Here is a 22,581-nt window from a genome sequence, read left to right on the forward strand (position 1 = left end):
GTCAGCTCAGAAATCTCAGGCTCACCCTACTCCCCCTGCCCAGACAGAAAAGGCTCAATGTTCTATAGAATTCAGATGATCTGGTTACATCCTGCAGAGAAACTCAATGCTTCAAAGCAACATCAATTCGTAGTAATCCCTTGGGTGAATAGAACAATGTCCCTGAAAAGTAATGAATAATCCTACAATATGGGGAAAGACATCAGCAAAGATTTGAATTGTATGTGAACGTGGATGTGTTTAAATTCTGCTCTGTGTGATCTTGGGCAACTTGAATTACCTTATCTACACCTTCTTTCCTTGTCTATAAAGTGGGGACCTCTCTGGGCTGCTTTGAGACGTAAATAGGACATTACACAGCTGGCTTGGAAAGCCCTCTCATGGGCTAGGTTTATTAATTACTAGCTATTATTATTGTGTTTGCTGTGAGATAAAGAGGCTGGAATGGCATCTTTAGAAGGATCTATCCCTGGGTGGAGGTGGGAAGTGATGCAGGAGTGGAGGGGATGTGTGGAGTCAGGGGCTCCCGTCAGAGAATGGGAAAAACAAGAGTGAGTAGGAAAAGCATCAGACCCCTGGGGAGAGAAAACAGGCAGCTGAGAAGCTGAAGGGATCACATAGGCCTATTGTGACTCAGCCTGCAGGAGTTATGGTCCCCAGGTGGAAGGAAGGGTTTGGCACTCAAGATGAGGTAAGCAAAGTTCACCCACAGCTAAACTTGGGCCAAAGGAAAGAGCTCTCTCAACCCCTGTCTGAGGCTTCTGAGGTCTGCAGCCAACCACCCTGTGGTCCTGAATCCTGCGGGCAAGGCCGGATGGCTGCCGACAGTGACCCCCTGTGGCCTCCAGAAGCCACTGCAGGAGTTCCTTAAGACCAGAGCACTTCACACACCCAAGTGAATGTTGGAATGACTCAGCTTCCAGGAGACGTAAAGCCCCCAGGGATTCCTGAGCCATTCAGGAGGAGAGAGAATCCTAAGCAGGGCACAGATCGGCCACAGGGGACTCAGGCTGGCATTATTCCGGGTTACAATACCAAATATATGTGGCATCTCGAGTGTAAGGAGCGCTTCAATCCAGTTATGTCCAAAGAGAAACTGCACGATGTTCCATTCCCATTAAGAAATAGAAAAAGCCCTTCTGTCTTCTTCAGCTGTCCTCCCAGCCCAGAATTCGGCTGTGCCCACTCCACTCCCAGGCCAGACTCTACCCCCTGGCCCTACCTGTCTCAAGCCTACAGTATTTTAGTATCACTGACCCTGACTCTAAGGCACACTCCTTTTTCTAAGAGGAAAGGAAATGGAACCCATATCACTGGAGCCCGACCTGGGCCTGAGCCCACATTTCCCACTCTGCTCTGTCAACGACCTGGCAACCAGTGTGCAGATTGTTGGTTAAAGGCTGCAACCAGAATGACACAGGTCAAGGAGCCAGAGGCGAACACAAGTCCCTCTGATGACTCCAAAATCCTGCTTACATTTCTAACCAAATAACACTAGCAATGATAAATGCCCAATTTTTACAAATAATATCATTTGTCAAATCAGGCTAGCTCATCTCTAAATCTCGAGGCAACTAGATGTTATCTAACTCCACACTCCTACAAGTTCACAGCTGAAAAACTATGAAATGAATTTCTGTGCCTGATGTATTCAGAGCGTCTCAGAAGCCAGAGCTCTGCTGAATAACAGAATTCTCTGTTGAACTGAATAAGTAACGGTATTCAAGTGATACTAAATGGGATAATTTCCCTTTTTTCTAACTTGGAGAATTTAATTTGGGTGTTTTATCAAAAACCGCTGCTCCCCCATAGATTAATGGCCCACTATATCTTTCATATTAAATTAATTGAGTGCAGAATGGTTTTGTTGGATTTGAATGACAGACTCTGGAGTTTAACTCATCATTCTTTAAGAAAGGTGAAGATAAGGAACCAAAGCCACAGGGCCAGAATTATCACATCTTTTCTGTTTTTCAGAGGCTTTCTCATTTTCAGTTGCCACACAGTACATTAATGAGCAATCAGGCAGCTCCTGGACCAGACGATTTCCATTCTCCATCCCTAATGAGACACTAGCCCGGCTCTTAACTTTCCATCCCATCGTGTAGCTAAAAAAGAAGAGCACTTCATGAACACAGACCTTTACAATTTAGAAAGCACTGTTACTTTCTCTCGCTCATTTCACCCTCCCAACAGGCCTCAGCTCAACATGATTAACGCCGTTTGACAAATGAGGAAACTGAGCAACTGAACAAGAACTTGCTCAAGGTTATGCTAGTAATGGTTATGCTAGCCTCATTTTTCATCACTGGAACCCCAGGCTGCCACCACACTGCCCTGACCTATGCACTCAACGCCATTCTCTCTGCTGTGACACCATGTCCCACTTTCTTCACCCACCCATTTTCCCTGAACCAAATGCCATTTCCTCTGCAGGGCCTTGCCAAGTGCTCTCTCTTCTCAAAGGGATTCACTCTCTCCCCATGGATTTTATTTTATGGATTGACTGATTGATTTTTGAGGTGGAGTCTTGCTCTGTTGCCCAGGTTGGAGTGCAATGGCACAATCCCGGCTCACTGCAACCTCCACCTCCTGGGTTCAAGCGATTCTTCTGCTTCAGCCTCCCAAATAGCTGGGGTTACAGGTGTACACTGCCACACCTGGCTAATTTATGTATTTTCAGTAGAGATGGAGTTTCACCATGTTGGCCAGGCTGTTCTTGAACTCCTGAACTCAGGTGATCTACCCACCTCGGCCTCCCAAAGTCCTGGCATTACAGGCATGAGCCGCTGTGCCCGCTGTTTATTTTATACAAACTTATGTTTGTATAAAGTAAAATAAAAACCTCCCCATTTATTTTATTCAAACCTATGTTGGAACACCTACCTATTGAACTGTAACTTGTGCATGTAAACCTCTTCTCCCAGGCTGTGAGATTTTGGAGGGGAGGAAATATGTCTAACACAATGGTTGGCATACAGTAGGTATGGCATACAGTAAATCTCAATTGATATACAGTTGTCCCTTGGCATCCTCAGGGGATTGGTTTAAGGAAACCCCTCTTCCATTCCCCATCTCTCATGAACACCAAAATCTATGAATGCTCAAGCCCCTTATATAAAATGGTGTAGTGTTTGCACATAGCCTATTCACACCCTCCCATATACTTTAAATCATCTCTAGATTACTTATATTTAATACAATATGAATGCTATGTAAATAGTTGCTATATTATGTTTTTGTTTTTATTATCATTTTGTTATTTTTATTGTTTTTTCCAAATATTTTCTATTAGAGGTTGAGCGAATCTGCAGATGCAGAACCCAAAGTTACAGAAGACCAAGCGTATACTTTGCTTCTCAGTCTTACTGGGTGCAGATGATAAGTATCGCCCCCAAGCGGCAGGAGGAAGCATTGCAGGGAAACGTTCTGTGAGTAAGCTCAAGGTTGAGCTGCCACCAGCACTGAGCTTCAGTAAAGATAGAGCCTCCGTCTGCCTTTATTCTGTTATTTCAAACAAATTTGTTATGGAATATAATGTCTGCTTCCTGTTCCTGCAACCTCAGCCACTTCTCAGCAGTTCTGGGAACGCCCGGCAGTGTGTTTACGAGACTCACAGGATGGAATCCATGAGGAACTTCCTGTGCATGGACTCCTGGAGGCCTGTGAGGCTGAGGACCAAAGACATCCCTCCTACAGGCTGCTTTTGGAGATACCTAACCTGCAGGTCAGAACACTAGGCCAAGAGAAAGGAAAAAGAAAACCCTTCATTTGAGTCTAATGCCCCAACCTCGCTACTGAGTCTGAGCCTCAGTTTCCTTATCAGTTAAATAGAAATGCCAATGCTCTGCTGTGAGGCTATTCTTAGTTTATGAGTAATGAATGTCCTAAGGCTTTGTGAACTCTCAGGGTTTGGGGAATTCAGATGAATTTAGTGAGGGCGCAGTTTTTAGCAAGATTTGGCAGTTCTTAAAACAACTCCAACCCATGCGTGAATGGGCATGAAACAGTTAAAGAGCAGCTGCCTAGTGGTTATCAATGAGCATGGGGAACATTCTCTCCTGACCATATGCCCCTGAGGCATCACCTGAGCCTCCCCTGGATAAATAATGAGCTTTGACCACAATGTTGCATTTGTATAATTTTAACTCTGAAAGGACGAAGTAACTGGTAACAGTGACACCCAGGCCCCAACAGAGAAAAGGAGGCATAGTCCTGAATACAGACAGACCCCACCCACATTTCCCTCCTCAGCCCAAGGGCACACCAATATCCAAGTAACTGGGATGGAGACTTAAAAGCAAATCCCACTGTAATTTCAACTGCATACACATGCATTCCACAATGTGATTCCATTCTTTTTCCAAATAGAGGTAACCAATCATTGTCTACCTCCCATAAACCAGTGACAGGCTCCCACAAACCAATGACAGGACTATTCCCCGAATACGCTATTAAGGAGGAATTGGAAGAGCTAGGTGGACTCGCCACTCTGGTGCTCCAAGAGGAGAGGACAGAGGAGCCTGTCCCGTTTACACTGCTGGGGTGGGCCTGAGATCCAGCTGTATCTGGATAGCACAATCTCAGGCTTTCATTGATTCAGAGCCTCTGAGTGCAGAGGTCACTCAGGTAGGAAGGGAATTTTCCTTAAGAGAATAAAAATCTCAAGCTAAAGGCAGACACTAGGGCAGGGCAATAGTGTTGAAAATATACTACACACAGCCCAAAGTGTTTCACAGAGGGGTCCCTAATGCCGCAGAATGCAGGGAGGATTCAGGGGGCCAGGGACATGCCCCCATCACTCTCCACCCAAGCCAGCTGCTCACACCTTCCTTATCCAGTGGGCTTCCGCATAAACATATGTGAAAACAACAGCCATAAGGGAGCTTAGAGAGCAAAGGCTGCCCAGTTTTCAAGCTCTTTTGTAAATACAACATTAAGTCCCTAGGAGAGAGAAACAGAAGGCCTGATTGAGAGACAAGGTTTGCACTGCACTGTGCTGGCATTGGTACTCTGAGACATCTGCTTCAGGATAACCCCTGCTCTGGGCCTGGGCACACAGCCTTCTGTCTGCCAGGGCCCAAGAGACTTAGGAAAATCTGATTGAGGACATCAATGCTGAGAAGCAGAAGGAGCACTGATGTCTTAAAAATTGCAACTGCCTCATGGGGCAAAAAATGTACAAAATAAAAATTAAATTTAAAATTTTTAATTTTTAAAATTATTTTAGTTTGTTTATTTCTTTTTCAGCATTTGATTACATGCTAGGTCACTTGGAACAAAAAAAAGAGTCAACTCAAAATTAAATACTTCCCACCTATCCACCTTCCCAACTGCCCAGTTAAGGCTCCAAATTTGTCCCAGAAGTTCTGGGTGTTTTAGGTCTGACACCAACTTAATTATATGTCAGTTTAAAAAGATATCAGTGGAAAAGATGAATTAAGGACCTCTGAAAATCCTCTCCTCCATAAAACAATGAGAACACTGGAAAACCCTTGTTAGAGATGTTGGTTCTCTAACAATCTGAGAACCAACTTTCTCAGATTGTTAGAAAATCACCAAAGGCTTATAGGAATTCAGGGAGCATTTATTCAAGAGAAAAAGGCTCGTAACAAATGAAGAGATTAAATTTATAATCAAAAAAATTTCAAACAAAGAAACCTGAGGACTAGATGTCTTCACTAGCGAATTCTACTAAATATTTCAAGAATAATTAATTCCTCTTTACAAATTCATCGTGAGAAATAAAAGAGGAATGAACACTTCCCAACTTGTGCTTTGAAGCTAGTATTATTACCCTGATACCACAACCAGACAAAAACATCAAAAGAAAATAAAACTGCAGACCAATATCCCTTATGAATACAGATGCAAAACTTCCTCAACAAAATAGCAGCAAATGGAATCTAGCAACATATAAACAGGATTATATGCTATAAAGAAGTGGGATTTATCCCAGGAATGTGAAACTAGCTCAGTATATGAAACTCAACAATGGAATGCACCATGTTAATAGAATAAAGAAAAAACACATGATCATCTCAACAGATGCAGAACAAGCATTTGATAAAATCTAACACCCTTTTGTCATGAAAACACCCAACAATCTAATAAAGCATGGAACTTCCTCAACCCAAGGTTATGTATGACAACTCACAGCTAACATCATATTAAATGGTGGCTAATGTCTGTAATCCCAGTACTTGGAAGGTTGAGGTGGACAGACTTCTTGAGCTCAGGAGTTTGAGACCAGCATGGGCAACACGGCAAAACCCCATCACTAAAAAAAAAATACAAAAATTAGCCAAATGTGGTGGTATGCATCTGTAGTTCCACCTGCTCAGGAGGCTGAGGTAGGAGGATCACTTGAGCCCATGCAGTTGAGGCTGCAGTGAGCTGAGATAATGCCACTGCACTCCAGCCTGAGTGACAAAGTAAGACCTTGTCTCAAAAAAAGCAAAACAAAACAAAATGGTGAAAGACTGAAAATTTACCTCTAAGATCAGAAACAAGATAGGGATGCCTTTTGCCACTTCTGTTCACGATAGCATTGGAAGTTCTAGCCAGAGCAATTAGGTAAGAAGATAAAATAAAAGGCATCCAGGGCCGGGCAAGGTGGCTCAGGCCTGTAATCCCAGCAGTTTGGGAGGCTGAGGCAGGCAGATCACAAGGTCAAGAGATCAAGACCATCCTGGCCAACATGGTGAAAGCCCGTCTCTACCAAAAATACAAAAATTAGCTGGGCATGGTGGTGCGCACCTGTAGTCCCAGCTACTTGGGGGGCTGAGGCAGGAGTATCGCTTGAATCCAAGAGGCAGAAGTTGCAGTGAGCAGAGATTGTGCCACTGCACTCCAGCCTGGCGGAGCGAGACTCTGTCTCAAAAAAAAAAGGGCATCCAGACTGGAAAGGAAGAAGTAAAATTATCTCTATCTGTACATGAAATTATCTTGTATGTAGAAAATCATAAGGAATACACAAAAAGATGCATTCCAGCTAATAAACAAGTTTAGTAAGGTTACAGGAGAGAAAATAAATATACAAAAGGCAATTGCATTTCTATGCACTAGCAATAAACACTCCAAAAATGAATTTAAGAATACAATTGAATTTACAACAGCATCAGAAAGAGTATACAATTAGGAATAAACTTAGTAAAACAAGGGCAAGCCTTCTACACTGAAAACCATAAAATATTATTGAAAGAGATTTTTAAAGACTTAGATAAATAGACATTCTGTGATTATGAATTGGAAGACTAAATATTGTTAAGATCACAATACTCTCCAAATTGATCTACAGATTTAATATAATCACTATCAAAATTCCAGCTACCTTTATTGTAGCAATTGACAAACTGATTCTAAAATGTATATGGAAATACAAAGGACTCAGAAAAACCAAATAATCCCGAAAAAGAAGAACAAACATGGAGGTCTTATACATACAACAAAGCTACAGCAATCAAGACTATGTGGTACTGGCATAAGAAACAGAAATATATTGGCCAGGCGAGGTGGCTCACACCTATAATCCCAGCACTTTGGAAGGCTGAGGTGGGCAGATCATGAAGTCAAGAGATCGAGACTGACCATCCTGGCCAACATGGTGAAACTCTATCTCTACTAAAAATACAAAAATAAAAAATTAGGGGGCATGGTGGCACACGCCTGTAGTCCCAGCTACTCAGGAGGCTGAGGCAGGAGAATTGCTTAAACCCAGGAGACGAAGGTTGCAGTGAGCCGAGATCACCACTGTACTCTAGCCTGGGCAGCAGAGTGAGACTTCATCTCAAAAAAAAAAAAAAGAAACAAACAAACATATATATCAATGGAACAGGGTTGAGAGTACAGAAACAGGCCATGAGTGGTGGCTGACACCTGTAATCCCAACACTTAGGGAAGCCAAGGCAGGCAGATCGCTTGAGCTCAGAAGTTTGAGTCCAGCCTGGGCAACATGGCGAGACTCTGTCTCTAATAAAATACAAAAAAAAAAAAAAAAAAAAACAGGCATAGTGGTGCACATCTAGCTACTCAGGAAGCTGAAGTGGGAGGATAGACATTTGAGCCCATGGGACAAAGGTTCCAGTGAGCTGACATCACACCACTGTACTCCAGCTGGGTGACAGAGTGAGACCCTGCCTCAAAAACAAAAAGAGAGAGAGAGAGAAAGAGACAGAGTACAGACACATTTTTGGTGAACTGATTTTCAACAGGAGTTCCAATACCATCCAATGGAGAAAGAACAGTCTTTTCAACAAATGGTCCTTGAACAATTTGTATGGCCATATGAAGAAGTAGGAACCCTACCTCATGCAAAAATTAAATCAAAATGGATCAAAGACCTAAATGTAAGAGCTAAAACTATAAATCTCTTAGAAAAAAGATAAGTATAAGTCAGTGTGACCTTCTTTGGATTAGGCAATGGCTTCTTAGATATGACACAAATCATAAACAACCAAAAAATAGATAAATTGAACTTCATCAAAATTAAAATTTTTGTGCTTCAAAGGACTATCAAGAAAGTGATAAGGACTATCAAGAAAGATAGCCCGAAGAATGGGTGAAAACATTTGCAAACCATATTTCTGTTACGAGATTAATAAACACAGTATATAAAGAACTCTTGCCACTCAACAACAATAAAAATTCAAAAATGGGTAAAGAATTTAAATAGACATTTCTCCAAAGATGATATATAAACAGTCATAAAGCACATTTTTTAAATGCTCAACATCATTAGTCATTAGGGAAATGCAAATCAAAACCATGATGAGGTGTCACTTTGCACACACTAGAAAGGTTATAATAAAGAAAAAAACACACACACAAATTACAAGGGTTGGCGAGAATGTCAAAAAATTAAATCCCTCGTACATTGCTGGTAGGGATATAAAATGGTGCAGTCACTTTGGAAAATGGTCTGGCAGTTAAGAGGTGACTGGATCATGAGGGCTCTGCCTTCAAGAATGGATTAATCCTTTCATGTATTAATGTATTAATGGGTTCATGGGTTATCATGGAAGTCGGTTAGCTATCAGATCTGTATAAAAGGAGTGCAGATCTGTATAAAAGCCGGTTTGGGCCAGGCATGGTGGCTCACGCCTGTGATCCCAGCACTTTGGGAGGCCAAGGCAGGTAGATCACCTGAGGTCAGGAGTTCAAGACCACCAACATGATGAAACCCTGTCTCTACTAAAATTACAGAAATTAACTAGGTGTTGTGGCACACACCTGTAATCTAGGGAGGCTGAGGCAGAAGAATCACTTGAGCCCAGGAGGAGGAGGTTGCAGTGAGCCAAGATCATGCCACTGTACTCCAGCCTGGCGACAGAGCAAGACTCCCCCCAAAAAAAAAGCTGGTTTGGTTCTCAGTGCCCCTTCCAACTCCATGTGATGCCCTGCACTGCCTCAGAACTCTGAAGAGTCCCCACCAGCAAGGAGGCCCTTACCAGATGCAGCCCCTCAACCTCGGACTTCCCAGCCTCCAGAACCATAAGAAATAAATTTCTTTTCTTTATAAGTCACTCAGCCTCAGATATTCAGTTACAGACATATAAGATGGACTATGATACTATATGACCCAGAAATTCCACTCCTAGGCATATAGGTAATACTCAAGAAAACTTGAAATACACATTCACATAAAAACTTGTATGCAAATGTTCATAGCAACGTTATTCAAAATAACCAAAAAGTGAAAACAGCCCAAATGTTCATCAACTGTTAATCGACGAACGACGATGTGGTATATGCATACGTTAGAATATTATTCAGCCATAAAATGGAAGGAAGGAATGACAGCTGCTACATGAATGGACCTTGAAAACGTTGTGCTAAGTGAAGTCAGACACCAAAAGCTGCATAATGTATGATGATATTTATATGAAATGTCCAACATAGGCAAATCTAGAGACAGAAATTGATGAGTAATTTCCAGGGATATGGTGGGGGGAGGTGTATCTGCTAATCAATACATTGTTTCTTTTGGAAGTGACAGAAATATTCTGGAATTAGATGGTGATGATCGCACAACTTTTTAAATATACTAAAAACCATTAAATTTTATGGTATGTAAATTGTATCTCAATTTTCAAGTCTATTTAATGAATCTGGCATAAGATTAAGACATGCTGGCTGGGTGCGGTGACTCACATCTGTAATCCCAGCACTTTGGGAGGCTAAGGCAGACAGATCACAAGGTCAAGAGATGGAAACCATCTTGGCCAACATGGCGAAACCCCATCTCTACTAAAAATACAAAAATTAGCTGGGTGCGGTGGCACGCGCCTGTAGTCTCAGCTAGTCAGGAAGCTGAGGCAGGAGAATCACTTGAACTCAGGAGGCAGAGACTGCAGTGAGCTGAGAACGCACCACTGCACTCCAGCCAGGCAACAGAGTGAGATTCCATCTCAAAAAAAAAAAAGACATGCTGAGGAGCAGAAGGCTGGCCAGTAGAAGACACCTCACATCTCTGCTCTCCCCATGTGACCCCAGTTGCAATCATCACTCAAGTGTACCATCACAACAGCCTCCTCCTTGCTCTCTTCCCAAAACCCTGCCAGAATCCCGTCACTCGCCTTTGGAAGTTTCCCATTGTCCTCATGTATTATTCATGTCTCTTCATTTTTTTCTATCTTCTGATTTTTTGACATCTGAGGCCTTCCTGATTCTGGAGAGATTGTCCCTTTCAGGGACAGCCAATTCCTAGGGAGAGTAAAGGGCTTGCCTGCCAGAGTACCTTCATATGCAAACCCATCAATCCAAAGCCCATCCCCACAATTACCTCCCTTGTTGGGTTTTCACACTCTGAGCCACTGTCTCCCTGCCTTAATCACCCCACAGCCAGATGATGCAAAACTAGAGACAGCCCCTACACCCAAGAGCTCACCGAAGTTATTCACACTGGCCAATCCTAAGCTGCCTAGCCTGCCTCTCCTTACCTTTCCCAAGGAAATCACAATAAACACTCTTGCCTGTGTTTTACCCCAATCCCTCTGCCTCCTGACCCACTCTGGGGCTTCCCCATGTGGTTCTGCATGGCCTGCCACGCCTCCTGTCTCTAGGGACCTGTGAGTAAAAACATCTTCCTTCACAAGCATCATTTCTGGGCCTGTATATCTTACCATACCCAAATAAAACAAATCCCAGCATAGAGGGGAGCACTGCCCTCCAAACTTAGTTCCACCTTGCCTTCCCCACCTAGCTTCTTACCAGCCTGACACTCCCCAAACTCTCACCACCACACTTCCCAGGCACGCCGTGTTCCTACAGTGCCCTCCCCAGCCTCTTTGACTTGCTTATTCCTGTGTCACCAGCAAGCCTCACTTCATGACACCTCTTCTGGAGCCCTACCAGGACAGCCACGTTGTATACATTTTCCCTCCAATCCCTTAGTCTGTGTGTGTGTCTATCTGCTGCTCCTGTTGATGAGTTTCTACAAATAAGGACCACGATTCCTCATCCCTGGATCCCCAAGGCTTAGCACAGAGCCAGGAAATTATTGGCAACTCAGTAAACACAGAATTTACAAGACAAGGTCTCACTTTTACCCATGCTGCCGTGCTGTGACATGATCAGGGCTCACTGCAGACTGGACCTCCTGGGCTCAAGCAATCCTCCCAACTCAGCCTCCTGAGTAGCTGGGACTACAGGTGCATGCCACCACCATGCCCAGCTAATTAATACTCTTTTTTTTTTTTTTTTTGCAGAGACAGGTCTCACTATATTGTCCAGGCTAGGATTTTATTTTTTTAATACAAGAAATATCCCCAACAGGCAGGTAATCTCTTCAAGAGTGAAACCTAACTTACCCTCTAAATTCTTAGCAGGACTGAGCACACAGCCAGGCCTGGGTAAAGGCTGATGGGGTGAGTGAGTGAACGGAAATGATAACTGAGCAAATCAGCAGTGGGAGGAGGTGGGTGGGGAGGCAGGACTAGGTCTCCTGCCCGAGGCACATGCTCTACTCACGCTGTTCTTCCCACTCTCGCTCCTCTTTCTCACTGGCTTGGCAATGCAGCTGGGCCTGCTTCAGGGTCCAGAAGAGCTCCTTCGCCCTCTGCTCTTCCTGGAGGCGAATCTGCTCTTCTCCTCTCTTCCTCACCTCTTCCTCTTTCCTCTAAAATATCACCGGGACAGAACAACACAAGACGACAACCACACTTTATCGAGAGGAGAAAGAAATACCTCTGGGGCCAAGAGTGCCTCAGTGGCCTCTTCAGCCTCAGTCCCTACAGGTGTGAAACTGAAATTACCCAGGAGTCCCATAGCCAGTTGTTTTTGGATAAACACAGAAATTGACCCTTCTGGTCTTAAAGCTTGAAACTTAGATTTGTTTGATCTGAATTCCTTCCTCAGGAAAGGATCCCTCAGGCCTCTCAAAAAGTATGGATTCACCGAAACTCACCAGATCACCACAACGAGACAATGAGATGCCTGACCCCAGTGAGATGATTGCTTCTTAGCTCCTCTCTAGTTCTTGTTTTTTTAAACATTGTTACATTTCTTTCCTGCTATATGCAACCCTAGTTTTAGTCAGTTAGGGAGATGGAGATGGATTTGAGACTGAGCGCCCCCCTCCTCTGCAGCACCTGATTAAAGCCTTCTTCCTCAGCAATACCTGTCATCTAGGTGATTGGCTTTCTGTGCAGCAAGCAGCAGGACCTGTATAGAACCCCTGGTGTTTTCATATTAAAGTGGTGGTGATCGTACCACCTAACTGACAAGGTGCTGGTGAGGAGAAAATGGGTTGAAATATGTAGAATGCCACAGACTACTACACACCCATAAAACAGAAATGTCCTTTGCAGTAACATAGATGCATCTGGAGGCCATTATTTTAAGTGAGTTAACACAGAAACAGAAAACCAAATACGTGTTCTCACTTACAAGTGGAAGTTAAACACTGAGTACTCATGGACATAAAGATGGGAATGACAGCCACTTGGGACTACTGCAAGTGGGAGACAGGAAGAAGGGGAATGACTGAAAAAGTGCCTATTGGGTACTGTGCTCACTACCTGGGTGATGGGTTCAATCGTAACCCAAACTTCAGCATCACACAATATACCCTTGCAACAAACCTGCACATGCACCCCTGGAATCTAATATAAAAGTCTAAAAAGAAAAAAAAAACAGCTACTCAGGAGGCATGAGAATGGCTTGAACCCAGGAAGCAGAGATTGCAGTATTGTGCCACTACACTCCAGCCTGGGTGTCTCAAAAAAAACAAACAAAAAAGAAATACAGGAACAATGTGTAAACTCCACACCTTACTGCAGAGGTAAGGGGATTCTGTGCCATCCTGGCCGGGCACTGGGGTGCCGGGTTCACATCTGTAATCCCAGCACTTTGGGAGGCCAAGGTGAGCAGATCACCTGAGGTCAGGAGTTTGAGACCAGCCTGGCCAACATGGTGAAACCCCATCTCTACTAAAAAAAATACAAAAATTAGCCGGGCGTGGTGGTGTGCACCTGTAATCCCAGCTACTCAGGAGGCTGAGGCAGAAGAATCGCTCGAACCCAAGAGGTGGAGGTTGCAGTGAGCCAAGATCGCCATTGCACTCCAGCCTAGGCGACAGAGCAAGACTCCATCTCAAAAAATAAAAAGAAAAAGAGGACTCTGTGCCATCCTCAGGTGTACTTTCATTTTGGAGGAAGAGGAAAGGAAGACACAGGGAAGGGTGCCTGGTGTCTTCCTGAAAGCCAGAAGCAGGATATGATTATATCTTAACCTTAAGTCTGGATAAAGTAACTTAAAAAGAGAGTAGATTTGGGGGCCCTAAATCTCCCATTTCTGTCCCACTCCTAAGTGCTAAAAAGGCTGTGTCTGTGTGGATTTTCTTCTACCTTTGTTTACATCAAAGTAACATACATGTGTTAATCATGCATTATGGGCCACAGGCTCCCAATGAAAACTAGCAGTCTCTAAATCACTTCACTAGAACCCAATCCAACCAACCTTAGACCAGTGCCTGGAGGCCACCATTTTCAACTATGTTAGCTGTTCCTTTGTTTGGCTATGTTCATATGTCTGATTAATGCTGCTAATCCTTGATTTATCAATTTATCAATGTAGATGTTAAATCTTGCCTTTCTTTTTTGGCACATGCCTATCTAGCACTTATATTTTCCCACAGGTGAACACCCATACTCCATACTTTTTCTTTCCTCAGCCTCACAATAAATTTGCGTCATAATTTGTGGTTAAATCAATAATCTGCATCAAAATAGTTTGCCACAAAGCCAAATAAGGCGCTATTTTCATCAATTCCAAAAAGCACATTTTTTTAACTTTGTAAGATCTCTGAGATTTGGATGTGTTTTACAACTTACAGCTTGCCTTTTTAACAAGCAACACTTTTTTCCTCTTAAAATAATGATATGTTTTGCTATTAATAGTAACTTAAATTCAGTAAAATATGATAGTATGACAGCCTTTTCTTTCTAATCATTTTTTTCTGCTTTTCCCTAAGTTAATACATCTCAAAGCTGAATATTGAATTCTCCCCATTTTCTCCCAGATGGAGTAAATCATTCTCTGTGTTTAACCATGTGCTTTTTCTTACAACAGACAATACAAAAGTTACCTTTTCCCAAGGGACGCGCCACCCCAGTGCCATCTTTCCTTCTCCAATCTGCACTCGTTACTACCTCAGCCTCATCCCCACCCACCAACAGCAGACCTCTCAGCCTCCCTTGACTTGGAGCCCCACTTTCTTTCTTGACCCCTCCCTCGTTTTTCAGCAACATATAATACTTCCCAGGTAAGAATGCATAGAGACTCTTTCTGAGCTTCGTGTGCAAATGTCTATATGTCACATTTACATGTAACTGCCAATTTAGCTGAGCACAGAATTTGATTAAAAATCGTTTTCCTGCAGAATTTTTAAGACTTCGTCTTCTAGCATCCAGAACTACCAGTCTGATTCTCATTCTTCTGCACAAGGCATTTATTTTTCTCTCTGGAAGCCCCTGGGGTCTCTTTAACACTATGTGCCTTGCTGTGGATTTTCTTGCATTGATTGTGTGGGGCACTTGGGGGTACTTTCAGTCTGGACTCTCTTATCTTTCCAGTCTAATACATCTTTGCTTAGGATTTCTTTGCTAATTTCTTCTCTTCTCATTTCTTTTTTTTCCTGTTTGTCAAATAATGGCCTTCTCGATTTGATCTTGTAACTGCCTTATCGTTTTTCTCTCTTGCTTTCCGTTGTCTTTTTTTTTTTTTTTTTTTTTTTTTTTTTTTTTTTTTTTGAGACAGAGTCTTGCTCGGTCACCCAGGCTGCAGTACAGTAGCACAATTTTGGCTCACTGTAACTTCCACCTCCCAGGTTCAAGCAATTCTCCTGCCTCAGCCTCCTGAGTAGCTGGAATTACAGGCGCATGCCACCAATCCTGGATAATTTTTGTATTTTTAGTGGAGATGGGGTTTCATCACATTGGCCAGGCTGGTTTCAAACTCCTGACCTCAAGTGATCCACCTACCTCAGCCTCCAGAAGTGTTGGGATTACAGGCGTAAACCACCATGCCCAGCTCTGCTGTCTTTTTTTTCTATTTCCTAGTTGATTTCATCAACTTTACCTTCCAAACCTTCTACTGAGTTTTTTATTTCACCTATCAAATGTGTAATTTCCAAGCTCTCGCTCTTATTCTTTGGTTGTTCTTTTCTGTTCATTGCATCTTGCACTTGTTTTATGAATATAATAACTCATTCCTCTGAGTATTTTAGACCTTTTTCTTCCCACCTATTCTGATTTAGGTCTGTTTCCTCTGTGCGTGTGTGTGTGTTTTTTTTTTAAGTTTGTTTGATTTGGTGCCTGTCATGCATGTGAAATATTTTCCTCGGCTGTCTGATGCTCCTTGACTGTTCATATTTAAGAGAGAAGTAAGTATCTGAAGAGGAAACTCAGAGAGCATGCTCTCAGCTTCATTGAGAGGAGGGCTTTTCTCTAGGGAAATCATAGGAGGAACCAGCCATGTTGCAGGACCCTCAAATCTAGAGGCCCTTTCTCTGAGATTACTCAGTGCCTTCTCCTCTGTCCTTCCTGAGTGGTGTCATCCCCAGCATTCCAGGAGCTGGAGAGGAGGAGGCTGCTGGCAGGACTGCCCACACAAGCAGGGCCCCCCGCCTGAACCGCATGCTTCACGGAACCCATGCTTTAAAGCACCTTCTTTGTGAATTTCCTCCTCATGTCCCTTCTGAGGACCGGCCAGAAATAGTCCCCCCAGGAATGGTAAGGGCAGGTGGTGTTGTCCAGGTAAGGTGCCCCAGGCCCAGAATAGGTTCTGAATGAGCCCGACTCCCTGTTTCTTTCCTTCAGAGTGCTCTCTGACCGTCTCCCTCATCAAGGGGTTGAGCAGATGTCCCAAGGAACTCCAGGATTCATATTTATGGAGTCATCATGGGGCCCAGTGCAGGGGTCCTGGTTCCACAAGGATAGCCTAGCAAGCAGATGAATCCTGCTGACCAGCACAGTATTTTTAGCACAGGGTCACATGATTGAGTCACCAGAATAGTGCAAAAAGGCTGATTTTACGTGACTCAAATTTTTCATGTAAACAAAGACCACACAACAAAATATCTGTCAGCTCTGTACATTCTTGGGGCAACCCTGGCTCCAGGTCCCATTATTCAGAGTTCGGAGCTTTCCTTAATCCCCTAGCTTCCCACCTTCTCCTCTCCTGCTCCCTTCACTCTGCCTGACACCCCAATACCCCAACCTTTCCCTTCCAACTTTCCCTCTTCTGGCCAGAGGAAGGGAGGTGGTAGCCTGAAAAAAAAGATAAAAAAGTATTTGGTAAACAATTAGAAGAAGCCACTTACCTTCTTTAGCGCTTAATTCCCAACCCTTAGAGAGCAGGTCATAAGGAAGTTAGAATTTTGTTTACTTTTAGCATTAAAAATTTAATCATTAAATTGGAGAAAAGTTCTCCATCTATGCCAGGTCAGAAGGAACAAAAGTCTTATCATTTTTAAAATGAGGGAGTAAAAATGTACAGTTATCTCCTTTTATCCACTGGTTGATCTATTGAAATAGTACCAAAGGACCCACCCCTGGCCCACTGGGGTCTCCCAGGCAAGAGCAGGTCTCAGGGAAAATACACTCAAGGCCTGTCAGAGCCAGAAGAACATCAACTGCATGCTGCTACTTCCTTGTGTGGATAAGGAGTGTATTCATTTGCTCAGGCCACCATAATGAAGCACCACAGATTGAGGGGCCTTAAATGACGGAACTCTGTTTCCTTAATTCTGGAGGCTGCAATCCAAAGTCAAGGTGTGGCAGGGTGAGCTTCATGCTAAGCCTTTCTCCTTGGCTGGCCGCCTTTTCACGGTGTCACTCACAGCCTTTCCTCTGAGTATATGCCTGTCTGTGTCCAAATCTCCCTTTTTATAAGGACAGCAGTCATATTACAATAGGGTCTAACCCACTCGATCTCATTTTAACTTAATTACCTGTGTAAAGACCTTATCTCCAAATATAGTCACATTCTGAGGTCCCAGGGATTAGGACTTCAACATATGGATTTTAGGGGGGACATAATTCAGCCCATAACAAAGAGATTGGAGCCTAGGAATGACTGGCATACAGTGGACAAGTGTATGACTGGCATATGGTGAATCCGTGGCCCTTAACCACCTCAGATTACAATGCAGTGTTCCTACTTCAACTGGCTATTACTAACAGGAAGCAGCAAGTTAAATGATAGGGCCACATTCAATCAATTCTCCTTCACCTAGAGAATAGGACACCACCCAGGGAACCAGAGGCCTACAGCAACCACCAATCTCAAAGGAAGATGACTGGCCCTTTACTGTGATAAAGGCAAGCTCTTTACAAGGATGGGGACAACAAAAGAAAACATTTTGCAACTACAAATAAACAGCATTAAATGTGGTTTTGCTAAAATAACTCGATCCTCAAGGCTATAACTGCCTAAAAATTCTCATTGTTGTTGCAACTATCAGAATTCTCTGACCAATCTGATCCCACTGGAAAAAACAAACCAACAAAAACATTTTTGAGGTTTAGCAGCCAAAAGGCCAGATATGCAAACACTCCCCTTCTACCTAGGAATGAATCACCTTGCTCTGCCTGTCCAAGGGCCTCTAAGCTGTCCAGCTTATTCAATCTCCCTTCTCCTGATAACGCATCAGTAACAGGAGCCCACAGAGGCCAGGGTCTGCCTCAGTCCAGTGGAAAATGTCATTAAGACAAATGCCTTTTCTAGAAGATGAAAAAAATTTTTTTTAATCCAAAGATCCCCAAGCAACTGAACAGGCCTTTTCTTGGCCAAGGGGACCCCCAAGAAACTTTAAAAACTGAGTTCCAAGCCATGATAGGAGCGGAGGTCAGACTTGCCTGAGTAACCACCATTAGGCTTTCTTCCCTAAGGATAAACAGAAACCAGCCCTTTTGAAAGACTGATTTCAACCAACAGCCTGATGCTGTCCCTCCCTTTTTGTGGTTTTGACACAACAACCAACCAACATTCCTTCCTGATAAGAGACCACCAACCACAGAGTGGTTCCAGCCAGTCTACAGAGGATGCACCCTAAGGGCCTTCATGTCCTCTGCTTTGCCTTTTGATGTGTAGGGCCAAACTGTAATAAGCAGACTCTGTTAACCTGGTCAGCATAAACTCCTTTCTCATTCTTCCCTGCCTCAAAATGCCTGCTTCCAGCTTCTGACCAGAGGCTACACTTCCCAGCTTGTCAGAATAGCCACCTGCAGGCTGCAACCTTTATGAGAAATAAAGCTCCCCTTTCCAAATTTATGAACTTCATCATTTTCAGGTGACAAAGTCATCCTCATTTTTGTTGTTAGTCTGGCCCCAGTAACACCACAGGGAGATGAAGCACTCCAAAAAGGCAAACCCAAGCCTATGCTGTTCATTCCTACATTGCCAGCTCACAGCACAGGGCATAGCAGGTATCAGGGATTCCATAAAAGCTGATCAGAGATATGCAATGTCAACCATGTCTGTTCCTTAAGAGTAAAACTGGGAAGACGTGGGGGTGAGAGAAGGGAGGGAGATTGCAAGTAGAGAAGGAAGGTCACAGGACCCAGGGTGGAAGGAGAGCACAGGATGTTTATTGAGCCATGTTCTGTGGTGTTGAGCAGGAGAAATGTCCAGAAGCAATTTTAGAAGTTAAGAAAGCATGAGGGAAATAAACACAAATTTTATCTGGCCTCATTATCTTCTTTTTTCTAAAGGAACACTTTTATATGCATGTAATTTATATTCCAATGGCACCAGCCACAGCAGAATGGTTTTTAAAAACCTGTTTCCAGCTGTCTGCATCTTCAGAGATCCCTCCGCAACCCCATACAAAGATTCTGGGATTTTTTTTCCATTTTCAGAAAGCAGTTGTTATTACTACCTTTTCCCATGACCTAAAGAATTAGCAGAACCTGCCTACATCCTCAACACAAGCTGCCAAAAGTAAGCCCAGCCCATCTCTCTCCATCACCAGGCTTCTCATCCAAGCTCTCTCCTCTCCTCCAGCCTCCACCCATCTTCCTTCTCTGCCAGGTAAAAATCCTCAGTGCAGCCAATTAAGCACTTTCTCCTCCCTGCAAACCTGTACACCCTCCACAGCTCCCCGCAGTGGGAAGGTGCTGCCATCTTGCCATCTCCACATCTCCGGCCTTGGAGCTGGATGCCTTTGCTCTTTGCTTTCCCTCATCCCTGTTGATTTCACCACCACTATTTTGCTACATCCATCCCTTTCTCTCCTTCCTCATTGTCACAGACTCTGTCCAGACCCTCATCATTGACCTTGACCATTGCAAAAATCTCCTAACTAGTCTCCTTGCCTGAAAACTCATCACTTGAATCACACCATTGCCATCAGTTGTGCTCCTAAAACTTGATCTGACCATACCCTTCTTTGTATAAGATCCCGTTTTGCCCATAGAGGAAAGTCCACCCCCTTAATATGGCATTTAAGAGCTTCACACCCTACCTTTCCAGGCTTATGCCTGGCTCCATTCATCATGAACTTTTCATCTCTCCCTCCAGCAAACCATTCATCATTCTACATCTCGCCTTTCCATCTCCTGTGTTTACTCATGCTGAGACCTCTAAAGTTACTCTTTTGTCCTCCATTTTAGTCCCCAGGGTGTGGTTGGGACTAAGGGTTGCTCATGGAGTTGTCTCTCTCTCCCCTGGCACCCTGTAAGCTTTTGAGAGCCTATAGTTTATTTCTCCTCTCCTCCCCCACAGCAACCAACCTCCCCCTAGGTTTTCAGGAATAAAAGAAAGTATTAAATGAAGGTTGTTGGTACATTCCTACAAGCAAGATTCAGAATGTTAGAACCTCACTGTTGAAAGACACAATAAAAATTATCTCACTTTGGGAAGCTGAGGTGAGTGGACTGCTTGAGCTCAGGAGTTCCAGATGAGCCTGGGCAACATGGCAAAACCCCATCTCTACAAAAACATAGAGAACTTAGCCAAGCATGGTGGTGCATACCTATAGTCCCAGCTACTTGGGAGGCTGAGGTGGGAGGATGTCTTGAGCCTGAGAGATGGGGAGGTTGTAGTGAGCTGAGATTGTGCCACTGTACTCTAGCCTGGGTGACACAGCCAGACCCTGTCTCGAAAAAAAGAAAAGAAAAAAAATTATCTAAGCCAATCTCTAACCCAATGCATAAATCCCTTGGTGAAGCTGTTTTAGATTGTCTACTGCTGAGTAACAAATTACCAGAAAATCCAGCGGTCTAAAACATCTACCATTTTATTTGTGCATGATTCTGCAGGTTAGTAATTCAGGAAGGGCTTGGCTAAGTGGCTTTTCTGCACCATGTGGTATCATTTGAGGTCAGTTACTTGGTTGGGGTCATTCAGTGGGATGGGCTGGCACAACCAAGGCTTCACTCATGTGTCTGGTGCATCAGTGCCCCTCCATGTAGCCTCCTCTTCTCTGCGTGGCTAGCTTGAGTTTCCTTATGGTATGTGGTCTAGGGTAGCAGGGATTCTTATGGGACAGCTTCCAAAAGTGAACATTGCAAGAGAGGGAAAAGTAGAAGCTGTAGCTCTCTTATAGTCTTCCCTCAAAAGTTATATCAGGCCAGGTGTGGTGGCTCACGCCTGTAATCTCAACTCTTTGGAAGGCCCAGGCAGGTGAATCGCTTGAGGTTAGGCGTTCAAGACCAGACTGGCCAACATGGTAAAACCCCATCTCTACTAAAAATACAAAAGTTAGCTGGGTGTGGTGGCATGGACCTGTAATCCCAGCTACCTAGGAGGCTGAAACAGGAGAATCACTTGAACCCAGGAGGCAGAGGTTGCAGTGAGCCAAGATCACGCCACTGAACTCCAGTCTGCGCAACAGAGTGAGACTCCATCTCAGATTAAAAAAAAAAAGTTATATCAGTCATTACTACTGCATTCTATATATCACAGCTAGTCACAAGGCTGGCGCAGCCCAAAGGAGAGGGGGAATAGATCACACCTTTCAAAGGGAGGAGGGGCAAACAATTTGCTGCAAATCACATTCAACCTATCACAGAAACCTTTCAGATCATGTTTCAGCCTAGGCTTAACTATTTCCTGTGATGAAGAATTCACACAGCAAAAAGGCAGTGCACTTGCACTTACAGGCAGAGCAAACAGAAAAGACCTCAGCTCATGAACCTGGACCATTCAATTCCACAGTCCTTGTTCTACTGTTGCTGACAGATACTGCCCTAATGAGCCTCTCCTAGGCATTTCTGAGACTCTTCAAAATGAAGACATACCAAATCAAAATTACTATTTCCAATAAAGTTTAAACATTTACATTTTGCAAATTAATTTTTGAATGAAAACAAACACATAATAATCATAGCCTGCCATGGCAATAACATCCTTGATAATTTTCTATCAAGGACATCCAACAATTTCTCACCCACTCTGTCACTGAGGTTCTCAAGGAGACCATTGACCAGAAAATCTCCACTGGCACCTTAATCCCTTCATGATCTCCTTATGAGCTCAGCCCAAGCACTCCAGCTCCACAGAGCCACTCTTCCAGTATCTGGGGCTCAGCCCCTATCTGGGAAAGAGGAAGGCCAGAATATTAGAACAGGTGCTCTCTTGGTTAGAAAGAGATAAAAACAATTGGTTTTCTCCCCCAGCAGACTTAAATAATCATATGCAAAGTCCAGCAACATGGACTAAGTATCTCTCCACTGTGGGTTGGATTTGAAATGCTATTATGGAATTATTGTTCATTTCAATAGATATCACAGTGACTTTTGTGGCTGTGAAGGGAAATGCCCTTCTTCATAAAAGATGCATGCTGAATTTCTTAGGTTTTGATCAGGAAGCTGCAAACCAAGGCTTCCAGGAGTGCAATGGCTCGATCTCCACTCGCTGCAACCTCCAACTCTTGGGTTCAAATCATTCTCCTGCCTCAGCCTCCTGAGTAGCTGGGATTACAGGCATGTACCACCACACCCAGCTAATTTTTGTATTTTTTAAGTAGAGATGGTATTTCCCCATTTTGGCCAGGCTGGTGTCAAACTCCTGACCTCAGGTGATCCACCTGCCTTGGCCTCCCAAATGGCTGAGATTACAGGCATGAGCCACCACCCC

At 43.7% G+C, this 22,581-nt stretch overlaps 1 protein-coding gene across 2 annotated transcripts in view; it reads right to left on the reverse strand.

The window, feature by feature from the left end:
- The window catches only part of SH2D4B (SH2 domain containing 4B), a 102,835-nt gene that overhangs the window by 38,817 nt on the left and 41,437 nt on the right, over nucleotides 1-22,581 (reverse strand). For both annotated transcript variants that reach the window (XM_037736811.1, XM_017523664.2), the window contains exon 4: nucleotides 11,971-12,118. In XM_037736811.1, coding sequence (XP_037592739.1) covers nucleotides 11,971-12,118 — 148 coding nt within the window. The remainder of the gene's footprint in view (nucleotides 1-11,970; nucleotides 12,119-22,581) is intronic.

This window comes from Cebus imitator, unplaced genomic scaffold (assembly GCF_001604975.1).
Source record: "Cebus imitator isolate Cc_AM_T3 unplaced genomic scaffold, Cebus_imitator-1.0 Scaffold29, whole genome shotgun sequence".
Classification (NCBI taxonomy): Eukaryota; Metazoa; Chordata; class Mammalia; order Primates; family Cebidae; genus Cebus; species Cebus imitator.